At 56.5% G+C, this 13,825-nt stretch overlaps 1 protein-coding gene across 1 annotated transcript in view; it reads right to left on the bottom strand.

The window, feature by feature from the left end:
* Positions 1–13,825, bottom strand: part of LOC101953686 (zinc finger protein 271-like) — a 26,657-nt gene extending 12,832 nt beyond the window's left edge. Inside the window, 7 exon segments of the mRNA XM_065562661.1 lie at positions 9,771–10,152; positions 10,240–10,826; positions 10,828–11,018; positions 11,380–11,493; positions 11,810–11,915; positions 12,904–12,992; positions 13,679–13,825. Of these exon segments, the coding sequence (XP_065418733.1) occupies positions 9,771–10,152; positions 10,240–10,826; positions 10,828–11,018; positions 11,380–11,493; positions 11,810–11,915; positions 12,904–12,927 (1,404 nt within the window). The 5' untranslated portion in view covers positions 12,928–12,992; positions 13,679–13,825.

Raw genomic sequence — 13,825 nt, 5'->3', positions numbered from 1 at the left:
AGAGAAAACTTTCGCCTGTTCTGAGTGCGGGAAGAGCTTTAGTTACAGCTCGTCCCTCGTGACGCACCAGCGAGTCCACATGGGCGAGAGACCCTATCCCTGCCTGGGCTGCGGGAAGAGCTTCCAGCAGAGATCCAACCTGGTTGTGCATCAGATATTTCACTGTGTGAATAGACCTTACAACTGAACAAACGCCCGTCCCTTCCAGAGCATTTGCAGTTCTTAGGAATGCTAGGGGGCATTCAGTCACCAGCTGCCTGTCTCTGGGGTCAGGAGACAGCAGAACCTACTCCAGCCTGATCGGTACCGTTCTCTGGCTCGGCAGGCGGAGGAGGAGAGACCCCGGTCGGCTCCACCTTCCTGCTGCAGCCCCAGCTTCTAAGTCCTTTGCTTCATGGCAGGGGAGGAAAGAGATCCTCCCATCTGCCTTCTGTGCCTGGGATGGACGCCTCTCCCTTCCCTATCCCTGGAGAAGGATACTCGGGCCATGCCTCACTCCCGAGACCTGTGCCTAGCTTCCCCCAGCACCTGGGGTGGGATCCCCACTCACCTGAATTTGTTACCTGGGGGATGGACACCCCATAGACCTTGTAATCCCCTCAAAGCCCCCACGGGACTGGGTGCTGGGCCTTGCTGTTTGGGATCCATTCCCCAAATGGTTATTTGTCTCACGGCCATTTGTTTTCGCTCATTTTCTCCTCTCTCGTCTGTGAGACTTCCCCGATGGCTGAAATATGAAAATTTATCAATAATAAAACAAAAGCATGCTGAGTCTCAGGCCCCTGGTTACAGGAGACTCAGCAGTTTCTTCTGGCACAGAAATCCTTGGGCCGAGAGGCAGTGGCAGGGTGAGGAAGGTTAGAGCCTGAGGCCTGCCATGATGTGATGAGAAGGGAGGGTGTGGGGGAGTGTGGAGGGCTGGGAGAGCTGTAGGGGGTCGCACTGAAAAGTTGGGAGAGCTGAGAACGGCTAACTCGCTGCACCAGCAATGGAGATGCAGGAAACAGCATTGGGGGGGATGCTGTTCCTCAACAGGAAAGGGCTGCGAATGACAGCCCTGGAGGAGAAGTGGGTGCTGATCCTTGACTCCAGAGAAGAGTGTCAGCAGAGCTAAAACAGACCCTGGGGCTACTCTCCCCCCAAGCCATACAAATCAGCTGGAAGTGAAGCCAGGTCCCCCGACCCATCACCAAGGCCACAGGGAGACAAAGTCCCGGAGAGCTCACCCTATCTACTGCAGTGTCCTGTGTGGGGACAGACATCCCCTGAGATACGAGGGGAAATGTGCACTCTGCTGGGACCAGAGGGGGATTAAAGTCTCTTGGGGCCCTGAGCCAGAGCAAGTGAGGGGCCCTGGTGCCAGATCTGTAGTCCCACCCCCGTTCCACCTCTTCCTTACAACACCCCCCCCCCCACTTGCTCGCTCCTTTCTACCCACCCATCCCCTGCTGCAGCCCCAAGACCAGAGAAGCTCTGTGCCCTCACCTCAGCCCCAGTCCCGCAGCAGGGAGCGAGAGCTCCTCCAGGGCCACGGGAGGGGGAGGGGGGATTTTTCTGGGGGCCCCTGTTGGCCTCTGTGGTAAACTGCCACTGGCTAGGAGAACCATAGAAATCACAGAAAGCTGCCGTCCATGCCAAGTGGGATCCTCCCTCCCCACATAGAAAGGTGAGGAATTGGGCAAGGGTCAATGTGGTCAGGGGGCACTGGAGCTGTCTGGGTGGGGTGGTGGTGTCTACTCCCAGTGTCCTTACACTGCAGAGAGCTCCAAGGAGCTGAAGGCAGGCTGGGTTTTCCTTGGTGGGGCGAGTGTCTGAAACCAGGATGGAGCCATGGAGGAAGGGGAAAAGACAATACTGCCTGGGGGACTCATCTGGCCCCAATGATTTCTGCAGCATGGGGCTTGGGTCACTTGCAGGTTTAAACTAGTGTAAATGGTGGATTCTCTGTTACTTGAAGTCTTTAAACCATGATTTGAGGACGTCAATACCTCAGCCAGAGGTTAGGGATCTATTACAGGAGTGAGTGAGGCTCTGTGGCCTGCAATCCACAGGAGGTCAGACTAGATGATCATGATGAGCCCTTCTGGCCTTAAAGTCTATGAGTGTGCAGGGCTGCAGGCTGTCTGGGGAGGGTTGGCACTGGGAGGGGACAGTCTCGGCCATGGGTGTCACTGTCAGGGACAGAGATTCCCTCTGGCCTGGGCTGGGACTGGGCAGATTATCAGGGGAGCTGCGTTTTTACCCCCAGCACTGAGACCAGGACAGAAATAAGGGCGTAGCATCCTGGAGAAGGTGTCAGTGAAAATGAAGAGATGGGACCTGTCAGTCACATTGAAAAATGAGACCTCGCCCGCCTCGTAGTCCAGGAAAATCCCCACCTGGCTGTGCCTGACACTCACGGGACAGGGGGTCAAGTGGGAGGGACAGGCATTGTATTCTCCATTCCTCAGCCTCACGGCCCAGTATCCATTCCCAGCTGTGAGTGTGAACGGCCCCTTCCTACTCACAGATTCCCTACAAACCCTCGGGTCCCAGCCTGTCTTGTCTCCCACCTCCTCCACCCAGTAATATCTGCCTATGAATCCATCAGTGCCCAGGACACACACAAAGTTCAAACCTCTCAGGCTTTGCGGGCAGATCCTGTCGTGTGTCTGTGCACCCAGTCAGACAAGCCAGGGGCTCTGGCAGGCTTAGATGTGCAGGTCCTAAGCTGCACATGGATGGAGCTTGTTAACTCATCAGTTGAGGTAGGAGTTGGGCTCTGGACTCAATGTATGGCCCACGCTCCGCCACCCCAAATGTGACTGCATCAGGGATGGGGCATAATTTGACTCTGGAACTCCTCCCATAAAGTCTTCTGTGCATCTGTCCCAACCCCCAGCCAGGGACACCGGACCGGGGGGAGCTAGGGGCTCATGGCCCCCTCACTTTTTAACAGCTATAAGGGAGAGCGGGGGTGGGGGTAACGGACGGAGAGGAGCAAGCAGGGGACAGAGTCTCAGAGGGATGAGCCGATGCGGGAGCAGGGTCTCGGCAGAGGAAGCAGTGGTGCGAGGCCAGGAGCTTGCGGGGAATAGGCAGTGTAAGGGTGGGGCCTCAGGGGAATGGGCAGTGTGAGGGCAGGATCTCAGCAGGAGGGGCCGCATGGGGGGGGCGAGGCCTTGAGGGTGGGGCAGTGGGGTCACAGTTCAGGTGTTGATGGCCCCCCCAATTTTAAGGACCTTCTGCTGCTCCTGCCTCCAGCCCCTCCACACCCACCCTGGCGGCCAGAGTTGGTTCAATGGGGAGAGGGGGGACAGACAGCAACAGCATCAGATGAAGCTGGCAGGGTTCCATCCTCTGCGGCTCACAAGGGAGGCCCCTCCCCAGAGCCTTCTACCCCAACCCCTTCACTCCCGACCCCTCTTCGGTAGTGGACAGGACAGTGTGGCCGATATCATGAGCGGGTGATTCCTGAGTCCAACACAGGCTGCAGGGGGATCCAATCCCCTCCCAAGAGTTCCCATAGGAGCTGAGAGAGGCCTGAAGCTGCCCAGAGATGGGGAATTTTGTGTTTATTCTGCAGACCCTGTCTCCTGCCCCAGGGACTATACAGGGCAGGGAGGAAAAGCCCACTCTGTCCTGTGGGTTATGATGCTTTGCCTCTATTTCCATCTATGACTGATCTAAAATTAGGGACTAAACAGCTACTAATGGGGGCGCAGTTTACTTTCCCTTTAATCCCAGTGACCAACCTCTGTCCCCGGCCCTGACACTCTCTCCCCCAGTGGATGCGACTCTGGATCCAGACACGGCTCAGCCCAACCTCAGATCAGAAAAGTGAGCGATGGGAGACACACGACAGGATCTGCCCGACAATCCTGAGAGATTTGACACATGCCCTGAAGTTCTGGGGGCTGAGGGATTCGTGGGTGGGCGGGAGGCGTCATGGGGAGGTGGAGGTGGGAGATGACACTGAATGAGAACTGGGACGTGGTAGGGAATCTATGAGGAGGAAGTGGAGGGATGAACTGCCCTATGAGAATGGAGACTGGTAAGGCTGATAAGTGGATATGAATACGAAGCTTTTCCCCTCTTCCCGTGAGCATCAGGCCCAGCCGGGTGGGAATTTTTCTGGACTCTGAGGCAGGTGAGGTCTCATTTTACAAAGTAATTGGCAGGTCCCATCTCCTTGCTTTTGTCTCCCCTTGGCACTCTGCCCACTCACAGCTCAGGCTGAGGGATTCTTTGCCATAGGAAACTGGGGGTCTCCCTGGCCATTCTTATTTTGGTGCTTAGTTAGGGTTCAGCTTGAATCCCCTACACCTGAAAGCTCTGAACTCAGGGCCGGTGCAAGGAAGTTTTGCGACCTAGGCGAAACTTCCACCTTGCGCCCCCCGCCCTGAGGCGCTCCCCCCCCCGTGGCAGCTCCCCCCGCCGTGGCAGCTCCCCCGCCCGGGAGCCGTGCAGCAGATCCCAACCCCAGCTCACCTCTGCTCCGCCTCCTCCCCGAGCACGCCGCCCCCACTCTAATTCTCCTCCCCTCCCAGGCTTGCGGCGCCAAACAGCTGATTGGCGCCAAACAGCTGATTGGCGGCGCAAGCCTGGGAGGCGGGAGAAGTGGAACGGCAACCGCGCAGCAGCCCAGCCCAGGAATGCTATAAAAAAAATTGGGGGCACTGCTTTTTGGCGCCCCCAAATCTTGGCGCCCTAGGCAACCGCCTAGTTTGCCTAAATGGTAGCACCAGCCCTGTCTGAACTACACTCCTGAGCCCCCTGAAGTGGCCCCCACACAATCTCCCAGTGGCCTTAGTCCTGGTTAAACAGACCCTTTCCCTCTGCGGGGACAGCTGTGCTGCTGCTCTCACACAAAGCGGGCAGGGCCCAAGGTGCACAGGACATTGTAGCAGGACATATGGACCACAGATGCTCTATGTGTACTTGGTCTGTAACCCAGCAGAGCTGAGACAACTGGAGAGGGCTGTGTCTCCTTTCAAAAGGACCTCATGCCTTGGTCTCTGCCCCATGCAGATATCACACTATCAAACCCCCAATTCAGACAGCACCCAGTGAACTCTCTGATCCCCACCATCAGTCTCATATTCCCAGCCACCCACACACAACACATATCCCTTCCCCGCCCCACACCCCTATTATCTGCAAGAAGATGATGCTCACCTCCAATTTATCTGGCGAATCTCTACTCAAATATTGTTTGCTCTCTGGTTTAAGGATGAGCACTTACTCTCTGAAGCATCAACCTGCAATGCTCAAGTTGCAATAGAGGGGTTCAGATAAGTCACATGGCCTTATTTCTATGCCTGATTGGGCAAGTAAAGACCCATTTCTGGCATGAATAATCACATGGGAGAATTTAAAACCTGGTTTCCCCAAATAGTCGTAGTTGATTAAGGGTCAACATAGGGAAAGAGACCGGAACAGCCATTGCTGAATGATTTTGGAAGTAGATTAAGCTAAACCACAAAAAGTCACTCTTGATATGGTATAAGAGCATCCGCACAAGGAATTATTGTGGAATAGCTCTTGTGCTTTACATTCATACCCTAGCTTATTTTGGAATAACTTCCCTGCGTAGATAAGCCCTTAGAAAGTTGCTTCTAAGTTTTCCGTTACAGGTGATCAATCTGCTTGAGGGGAAAAGTGACAGTGAACACGTTTCAAAAGTCACGGCTTGTTCACTGAAGTGATTCTGCAGTATTACGCCAGGGATGAGATCCTCAACTGCAGGGCATTAGCCTTTTGGGGAATAATGCAACACGGGTGCTAATTGCCTAGCAGAGAGGGCACTGGCCTGCGACTCGGGTTCAATTAATGGAATCACAGAACCATAGGGTGAGAAGGGACCGCAAGGGTCATCTAATCTCATCCCCTGCCAAGATGCAGGGTTTGCTGTGTGTAAATTATCCAAGAGAGGTGGCTCTCCAGCCTCCTTTTGAAAACCTCCAGTGAAGAAGCTTCCACAACCTCCCCAGGCATCTGTTCAATTGCCCTATTGTTCTTACAGTGAGGAAGTTTTTCCTGAGATTTAATCTACATTTTCTATGCTGTAGTTTGATCCCACTGCCTCTTGTCCTGCCGTCTGTGGCAAGAGAGAACAACTTTTCTCCATCTTTTTTATGGCAGCCTTTCAAGTATTTGAAGACAGCTATCATGTCCCCCCTTCATCTCCTCTTTTCCAAACTAAACCTACCCAGTTCCTTCAGCCTTTGCTCAGATGGCTGCATTCCATCCCTTTGATCATCTTTGTCGCTCGCCTCTAGATCCTTTCCAGTTTCTCCACATCTTTTCTATACATTGGTGACCAAAATTTGGCACAGCACTCCAGCTGAGGCCTAACCAGCTTGGAATAGAGTGGCACTATCACCTCCCGTGACTTGCATGCTGTGCCTCTCTTAATGCAACCAAAAGTTGCATTTGCTTTTTTTTTTTTTTGAACAGCTTCGCATTGCTGACTCATGTTGAGGCTGTGATCCAACATAACTCCCAGGTCATTCTCAGCAGTGCTGCTGCCAAGCCAGTTAGCCCCATTCTGTAGTTGTGCATAGGGTTTTTCTTCAGTAAGTGCAGCACTTTACATTTGCCTTTTTTGAATTTCATTTTGTTGTCTATAGCCCAGTTCTCTCATTTATCAAGATGCCTCTGAACTTTAGCTCTATTCTCCAAAATGTGTCATCTGCAAATCTGATCAGGATGCTCTCCAGTCCTACATCCAGGTCATTAATGCAGATGTTAAACAACACTGTACACAGAACAGGTCCCTGTGGAACCCCATCCGAGACCTTCCTCCAATCTGACATCATTCAATTAATAATTACCCTTTGTCTGCGGTTGTTTAACCAATTACATATCCACTTAATGGTAGTTCTGCCAAGCCTGCATTTCTCCAGCTTACTTATCAAAATGTGATGCGGGACTGTGTCAGAAGCCTTGCTGAAGTCCAGGTAAGTTATGTCCACCACATTCCCCCATCCACCAAACCAGTTACTCTGTCAAAGAAGAAAATTAAGCTGGTTTAGCATGATTTGTTCTTAGTAAATCCATGCTGGCTTCTTGTGATTGTCCTTAGATGTGCGGGTTACCCCTTCATCCTCCAGGAATTCGCAAACAATGTTATACATTGCTCTGTTACAGGGGTGGCCAAACTTACTGACCCTCCAAGCCGCATATGGCAATCTTCAGTTCAAGAACCAGGGCGTGACTGCCGAGGCTCAGGGCTTCAGCCTTGCGGGTGGTGTGTGTGTGTGGGGGGGGTGTCTCAGGCCTCAGTGCCATGGGAGATGCCAACCAGGGCTCGGGGCTGAAGCCTTGCTCCTGCTGAAGTTCCAAGCCCCAGCAGGCATGCCTTGTGGGACTGAAGCCCTGAGACCTCCTGTCCCGCTGGGCAGAAGCCTGAAGTGACGCATGTGGAGGGAGGCACATGGGGTCACATACCCCCCCCCCCCCAATTTTTGCCAGGGTTTGCTGGCCCTGCTCGGTTACATGGTGCTTTAGGGCCCCCTCCCTGCATAACAGCTGCTGGAGCTGGCAAGCTGGGAGCTGCGGCCCTGGGGAGAGACAGCGGCAAACAGCTGGGAGCTGCAGGGAGAGCCGCTGCTTTTGCTGCGGCCTCTCCTCGGGGAGCTAAAGCAGCGACCCCTCCCTGCAGCTCCCAGCTGTTTGCTGCTGCCTCTCCATGCGGAGCGAGGGAACACCTGGGAGCTGCGGGGAGAGACTGCTGAGGGTAAGAGGAGGTGTGTGCTTGGGGGGCATGACTCAAGCTGTTGGGGGGGCAAACCTTTAAATTGTGCCCCCCCACCCCTGTTTTCAGCAGCCACCAATCATCTCTGGCAGAAGCCCCTAGCCCCGCCACCAGGCAGAAGCCCAAGCTCCTCCCCCCCCAGACTGATAGGTGGAGAATGGGGTGGGGGGGGGGCTCCGTGAGCCGCACCTGAACTGTAAAAGAGCCGCATGTGGCTAACGAACTGCAGTTTGGCCACCCTTGGTCTAGTAGCTTCTCAGGTATCAAAGTCAGACTGATTGGTCTATAGTTCCCAGGCTCCTCCTTCCCAAATCCCAAGCTTGGCCGGGGACCCCAGACAAGTCACTTCCCCATCTCTAACAGGGGGACAATGACATTCACCTCCGTCAGCTTTGAGATCTCTGGATGAATGGCCCTATAGCAGAACTAGGTATTATCATCATCAGCTAGTGCTGCCGCAACCACTCCAGCAGAGCTGTACCACTGTTCGCCAGCAGAGGGTCTAGCCCTGTGTTTCTTCTCCTGCAACTTCCTAATTCTCCACATAACCCATCTCTCCTGCATGCAGGGCTGTCACTAGCAGGGTGTGGGGCCCAGGACATAGAAACTCTGCACTTATCTGCTGGGGGGTGCTTCCCCCATCTCTGCCCAGGCCCCGCCCACTCCACCTCTTCCCCCAGGGCCCCGCCCCACCCTGCTTCTTCCCACCCCTGCTCTGCCCCACCTCTTCCCACCCCCCGCCCCTTCCCGCCCCGTCCCCACCCAGTTCCACCCCCTCCCCCAAGCGCGCTGCACTCCTCTCCCCTCCCCACCAGTGCCAGATGCTGCAAAACAGCTGATCAGCAGCAGGCGCTGAGAGGGAGGAGCTGATTGGAGGGGCCCGCCGATGGGCAGGAGGTGCTGGGAGGAGGGGGAGGTTGGTAGGGGGGACTCCTCCTTCCCTCCCCCCCCCCTCGCTGCTCAACTCCCTGTTTGCCTCCTCATCCCTCTCGCCCGCCTGCCTCACCTCCCCGCTGGGCACCCACCTCCTCATGAAGCGCAGGGCCCCCCAAAGCACGGGGCCTGGGGCTGTCGCCCCGATTGGCCATACCCTAGGGACAGCTCTGCCCCCATGCTGGTGGCTGGAAGTTGAAGCTAGATAAATTCAGACGGGAAATAAGCACACATTTTAACAGTGCGGGTAATTGACCGTCGGAACAACTTACCGAGGGTGATAGTGGAGTCTCCATCACTGAAAATCTTTAAATCAAGATTGAATGTTTTTTCTAAAAGTCAGGCTCTGGTTCAAACGGGAACTGTTCCAGGGAAGTCCTATGGCCTGTGTTACAAAGGAGGTCAGACTAGATGATCACAATGGTCCCTTCTTGCCTTGGAATCTAGGAATAATCTTCACCCACTGAGCACGTCCTCCCTAATTCCCCAGCACTCGAGAGGAGGGCTCTGTAATTCCCCCCCAATCCCCGCCCCAGCGTGCAGGGCTATGTAATTCCCCCCCGCACACAGGGCTCCAGACAAGCTCCACCAGCTTCTCAAGAAAGTAGAAGGAAGTTTCAGGGAGGGAACTTTTTTATTCACATCGGACAGGAAGTGACCCGGACACGGCACGGAACCGGGAAACTAAACAAAGGTGTCTGGAGAGAAGGGAGGTCTCTGCTCCCCCAACCTCAGGGCGCGGAGCGGGCAGGTGCCGTGGGGAAACAGAGTTGTCATCCACTCCAGGGTGATGGAAGCACTGGTGGAAGTGGGGAAGGGGGTTCTTACCCATCCTCTCCTGGAGGAGAAGGGTGTGTGTGTGTGTGTCTCTCTCTCTCTCTCTCCAGACTCCCTGTCAGATCAGCAGGAGGTGCGAGGTCTCCAGACAACTGGATCTGCAGCAGCGGCAGCAAAAGGCTGTCTCACAAAGCCAATGGGTCAGCTGCTGCCATGTCCTGGCCCCAGACAGGCTGGCGGAGGATCACTCCCGCTGGCTGGCCCTAGCTGCGGGACCAAGGGCACCGTGGCCCCCGTGATGCAGCCTGCGGTGGGTGATGACATTGGAGCTCTGGCTGAAGCGTTTCCCGCAGTCGGGGCAGACGTAGGGTTTCTCTCCGGTGTGGGTCCTGCGGTGCTTGGTGAGGGAGGAGTTGACATTGAAGCCTTTCCCACAGTCCAGGCAGACGTAGGGCCGCTCCCCAGTGTGCACCCTCTGGTGAGTGGTGAGGTGGGCTCGCTGGCTGTACTGCCGCCCGCACTCACCACACCGGAAGGGCTTCTCTCCCGTGTGGATGCGCCGGTGCCGCACCAAGTTGGAGACCACGGCGAAGCTCTTCCCGCAGTCGCCGCAGATGAAGGGGGTCTCCCCGGTGTGACTGCGCTGGTGGGTGAGGAGGTAGGAGCTGGTGGTGAAGCCCTTCCCACAGTCGGAGCACTTGTAGCGCTTTTCCGCGCCGGGAGGCGCTCTGGTGCCGGGCCAGGTGGGGGCCGGTCACTGAAGCCCTTCCCGCAGTCAGCGCAGCTGTAGGGGCCGCTCCCCGGTGTGGGTGCGCTGGTGGGCGATCAGCTTGGAGCTGATGGTGAAGCCTTTCCCACAGTCAGGGCACTTGTAGGGCCGCTCGCCCGTGTGCAGCCGCTGGTGGGTCAACAGGTTGGAGCTGCCGCTGAAGCATTTCCCGCAGTCGCTGCAGGCGTAGGGCCGCTCCCCGGTGTGGATGCGCCGGTGCTTGATGAGGTCTGAGCTGACGTTGAAGCACTTCCCGCACTCCAGGCAAACGTAGGGACGCTCGCCGGTGTGCAGCCGCCGGTGGGTGACCAGGTGGGAGCGCTGACTGCAGCGCCGCCCGCAGTCGGGGCACTTGTAGGGCTTTTCGCCCGTGTGGCTCCGCTGGTGACGCACCAGGTTGGAGACCACGTTGAAGCGCTTCCCGCAGTCCCCGCAGGCGTAGGGTTTCTCTCCGGTATGGATCCGCCGGTGGGTGACCAAGGCTGAGCTGTGCCCGAAGCCTTTCCCGCAGTCTGGGCATTTGTAGGGCTTCTCGCCGGCATGCCCACGCTGGTGCCGCAGGAGGTTGGAGAAGGCACCGAAGGTTTTGCCACAGTCAGCGCATGGGTGGGGTCTCTTTCCCCCCGTGGGTCCTCTGATGCGCCAGGAGGTTGGACCGCTGACGGAAGCTCTTCCCGCAGTCTTTGCACGTGTTCAGTCTCTCCCTGGGGCGTGGGCCCTTGCGCAACAGGGAGTCTTTGCGGGTCCTGAATATTTCCCCGAGGCGAGTGGGATGATCTGGACAGGAGTCAATTCCCTGCACTGGAGAGAAAGGAAACCTCAGAGTGGGGAACAGCAAAGGGGAGAAAATAAACCAAAATAACTGCTGGGGAGACTGAAAAATCAGGAGTCAAGCCCTTCCCCCGAGGAGAGAGGAGCAAGTCTACCTCTGCATCCCCTGAACACTCAGCAGGGAGGGAGGTTCTGCAAGGTGTCTGTCAAGACGGGTGGGAAGCCATGAGCAACATCTGCCATGAGGATATGACCCCTGATGGGGACAATCCTGATCGGGGCAGAGCAAGGGATGAGGCAGAACTGGGGGTGCTCATGGGGCCTTTGTGGGAATCCCAGCTGTCTTCTTCACTCACCGATGGCATCTGTGTCAGTTTCATGGATTCCTCACCTGGGCAGTCTCCTCTCGGGTTCTCTCTTTCCCCAGAGCCTTGGAGATCCGAGACCCACGGCTCTTCCTCTTGTTGCCGCCAGGAGACAGCATTGGGTTTGGGAATCGGAGATCCTGTTCACGAGACAGCAGAGAGGGCAAAGACCCTGGTTGGTTAAACCGTCCTGGGAATTTACGGCAAGAATGTTCTGGGATTTGGATGGAGGGGGAACATTCATGGACCCCTTGGGGAAATCTCCCTCTGCCCCTTTGAAAGCCCAGGAGATGGAGACAGGATTTAGGATCGTTCCATTTCCAAATCTCTCGTCCCATGGGAGGAAACGTGGTGGTTCTGGCCTCATCACAGAAATTTAGAAGACCTACGCCGATCCCAGAGCTGCAGGGACTACACAGTTTCTAACAAACAATGGGAAAACACACGCTCCCTTACCCTGTGAGGTCCTGTTCGCATAGTTCTCCTGCATGGCGTCCCTGTAGAGGGCCCTCTGACTGGGGTCAGTGAAATACAAAGCCACTTCCTTGAAGGTCACCGGTCCCTGAAACAACAGGCATTTGCCACTCAGCACTTTCTACCTCAGCCACAATCCCACCAGCTCAGCCACAGGGGACCCAGACTGGTGTGTCCGCTCCATTCCCCAATACATTATGTCCTGACAGTTCCCATAACCCCCCAGGTTAGATCTGCATCCAAACTGGTCCCTCAGTCCAGGCTGCTCCATGCACACCTGCTCTGTCATCACACCCAGATTTGCCTCTTCCTTGCTGCTCCAGACATAAGAATGGCCATCCTGGGTCAGACCAATGATCCGTCTAGCCCAGTCTCCTGTCTTCCAGCCGGTGCCAATGTCTCAGAGGGAATGAACAGAACAAGGCAACTATCGAGTGATTCATCCCCTGTCGTCCAGTCGCAGCTCCTGGCAATTGTTTTGCAATGTAAGGAAAGTCAGATCAGAGAGCTGTGGCTGTGGAAAATGCGTCTGATGTTGCAAGATCAAATCCAGGCTTGTCTTGACCTGAAGGCCCGTCCGACTCCGTACACGCATGGCCCTCATCCCATCCGCATTACAGGGAACAGCAGCGCAGAGAGACTAAGTGGGAATCAGGGGTGTGGCCTAGTGGTTAGAGCAGAACGGGGCAACACGGCTTCAAAGTTACATCACATCCCCGTCCTTCAGTTTCCTCATCAGTACAATGTGGATAACAAAACCAGCCTAGCTACCGGGTAGGTGAAAGCCTGGGGTGGAAGGAGCAGCAATTAACGTATTATTATTAGCCAGAGAGAGGCCAACTCAGAAACAGCTCCCTTGCTACGCACGCTCGCAATCACAAGAAGTCACCCAAAGATGCTGCTTTGAATGTGGCAGATCTGTCCCGAGTTTGTCACAGGGTCGGGTCTCATTCCACCCAGAGGGGAGATTCCTGCTTCCCAGTAACAGGCACCTGTCCCAACCCTACCCTGTGTATTTCCTGCCTGACTCTCTCTACAGGACAAACCCACAGCAGCTCCCTGAGAAATCCTCCTACCTGAGCAGGCTCTGCTCCAGCCATTTCCCTGCACTGGCCCGCAGGAGAAGGGGATGATCAGGAGTGAACCGTGGACCTTGTTCTGCAGCCTGTCAGGGGGAAAGGGGAGGTTTCAGATGGGACTTGAGTCCATTTCACACCGGATCCCCCCCTAACTCCATCCCTGCAGAAAAACCTCCCAGATTCTGCTGCCCCTGCCAGTCTCTCCCCCTGTCTCCATCCCATCCTCTCTCCCCTCCCCTCGGGCTCGGAGACTCGGTCCCTGGCCCGGCCCGGGGCGTTCGCTCTCCCGGAGCTGGCTCGGCTCCTGCAGGAGCTCAGGGGGGCAGAGCCTGGGGGTGTCAGGGAGGGCAGCAGCTCTGGGACTCGCAGACCCCGCCCCCCCCGGGAGCAGAGCTGTGGCGAGGAGGGGGCGTTGGTGCAGAGTCACTTTCCTGGCCGGCCCCAGCCCTTTCCCCCGGGTCTCTCCCCTCATCTGCAGGCTGCAGCTCAGGGGCTGGTGTCGGCAGAGCCCGGGGCTGCCCCAGGGGCTGGTTCCAGCCCCCGGAGAAAGTCCCCCGGCTGGGCACAGGGCGGGGTTAGTCCAGGTCTCTCCCCGCACAGACCCCGCGGCGGAGCAGCGGCAGCTCAGCCCAGGATCACAAGCAGCAAGTCCCATCCAGGAGCCGCACAGCCGCTCCTCCCTCCCCCGAGCATCCACACGAGCCCCAACTGCTCTCAGCTGCTCCAGCCCCTTCCTGTTCCCCTCAATACCAAGCCGAGCTGCAACACTCACTGGATGGAGCCGCCCTGATCCAGGCTGGGGGGCGAACTAATACAGATGCTGAGTGAGGCCCACCCAGCTCAGCGAGCCTCCAGCCTGGGGGAGGCGGCTATCAGTGACCCCCCCCCCCCCCGGCTCTGCCAGGTCCAGCAACCCCCG

The sequence above is a fragment of the Chrysemys picta genome, chromosome 12 (assembly GCF_011386835.1).
Source record: "Chrysemys picta bellii isolate R12L10 chromosome 12, ASM1138683v2, whole genome shotgun sequence".
Taxonomy (NCBI): domain Eukaryota; kingdom Metazoa; phylum Chordata; order Testudines; family Emydidae; genus Chrysemys; species Chrysemys picta.
The sequence above is the reverse complement of the archived record's forward strand: the minus strand, read 5'-3'. Positions and strand labels throughout refer to the sequence as shown.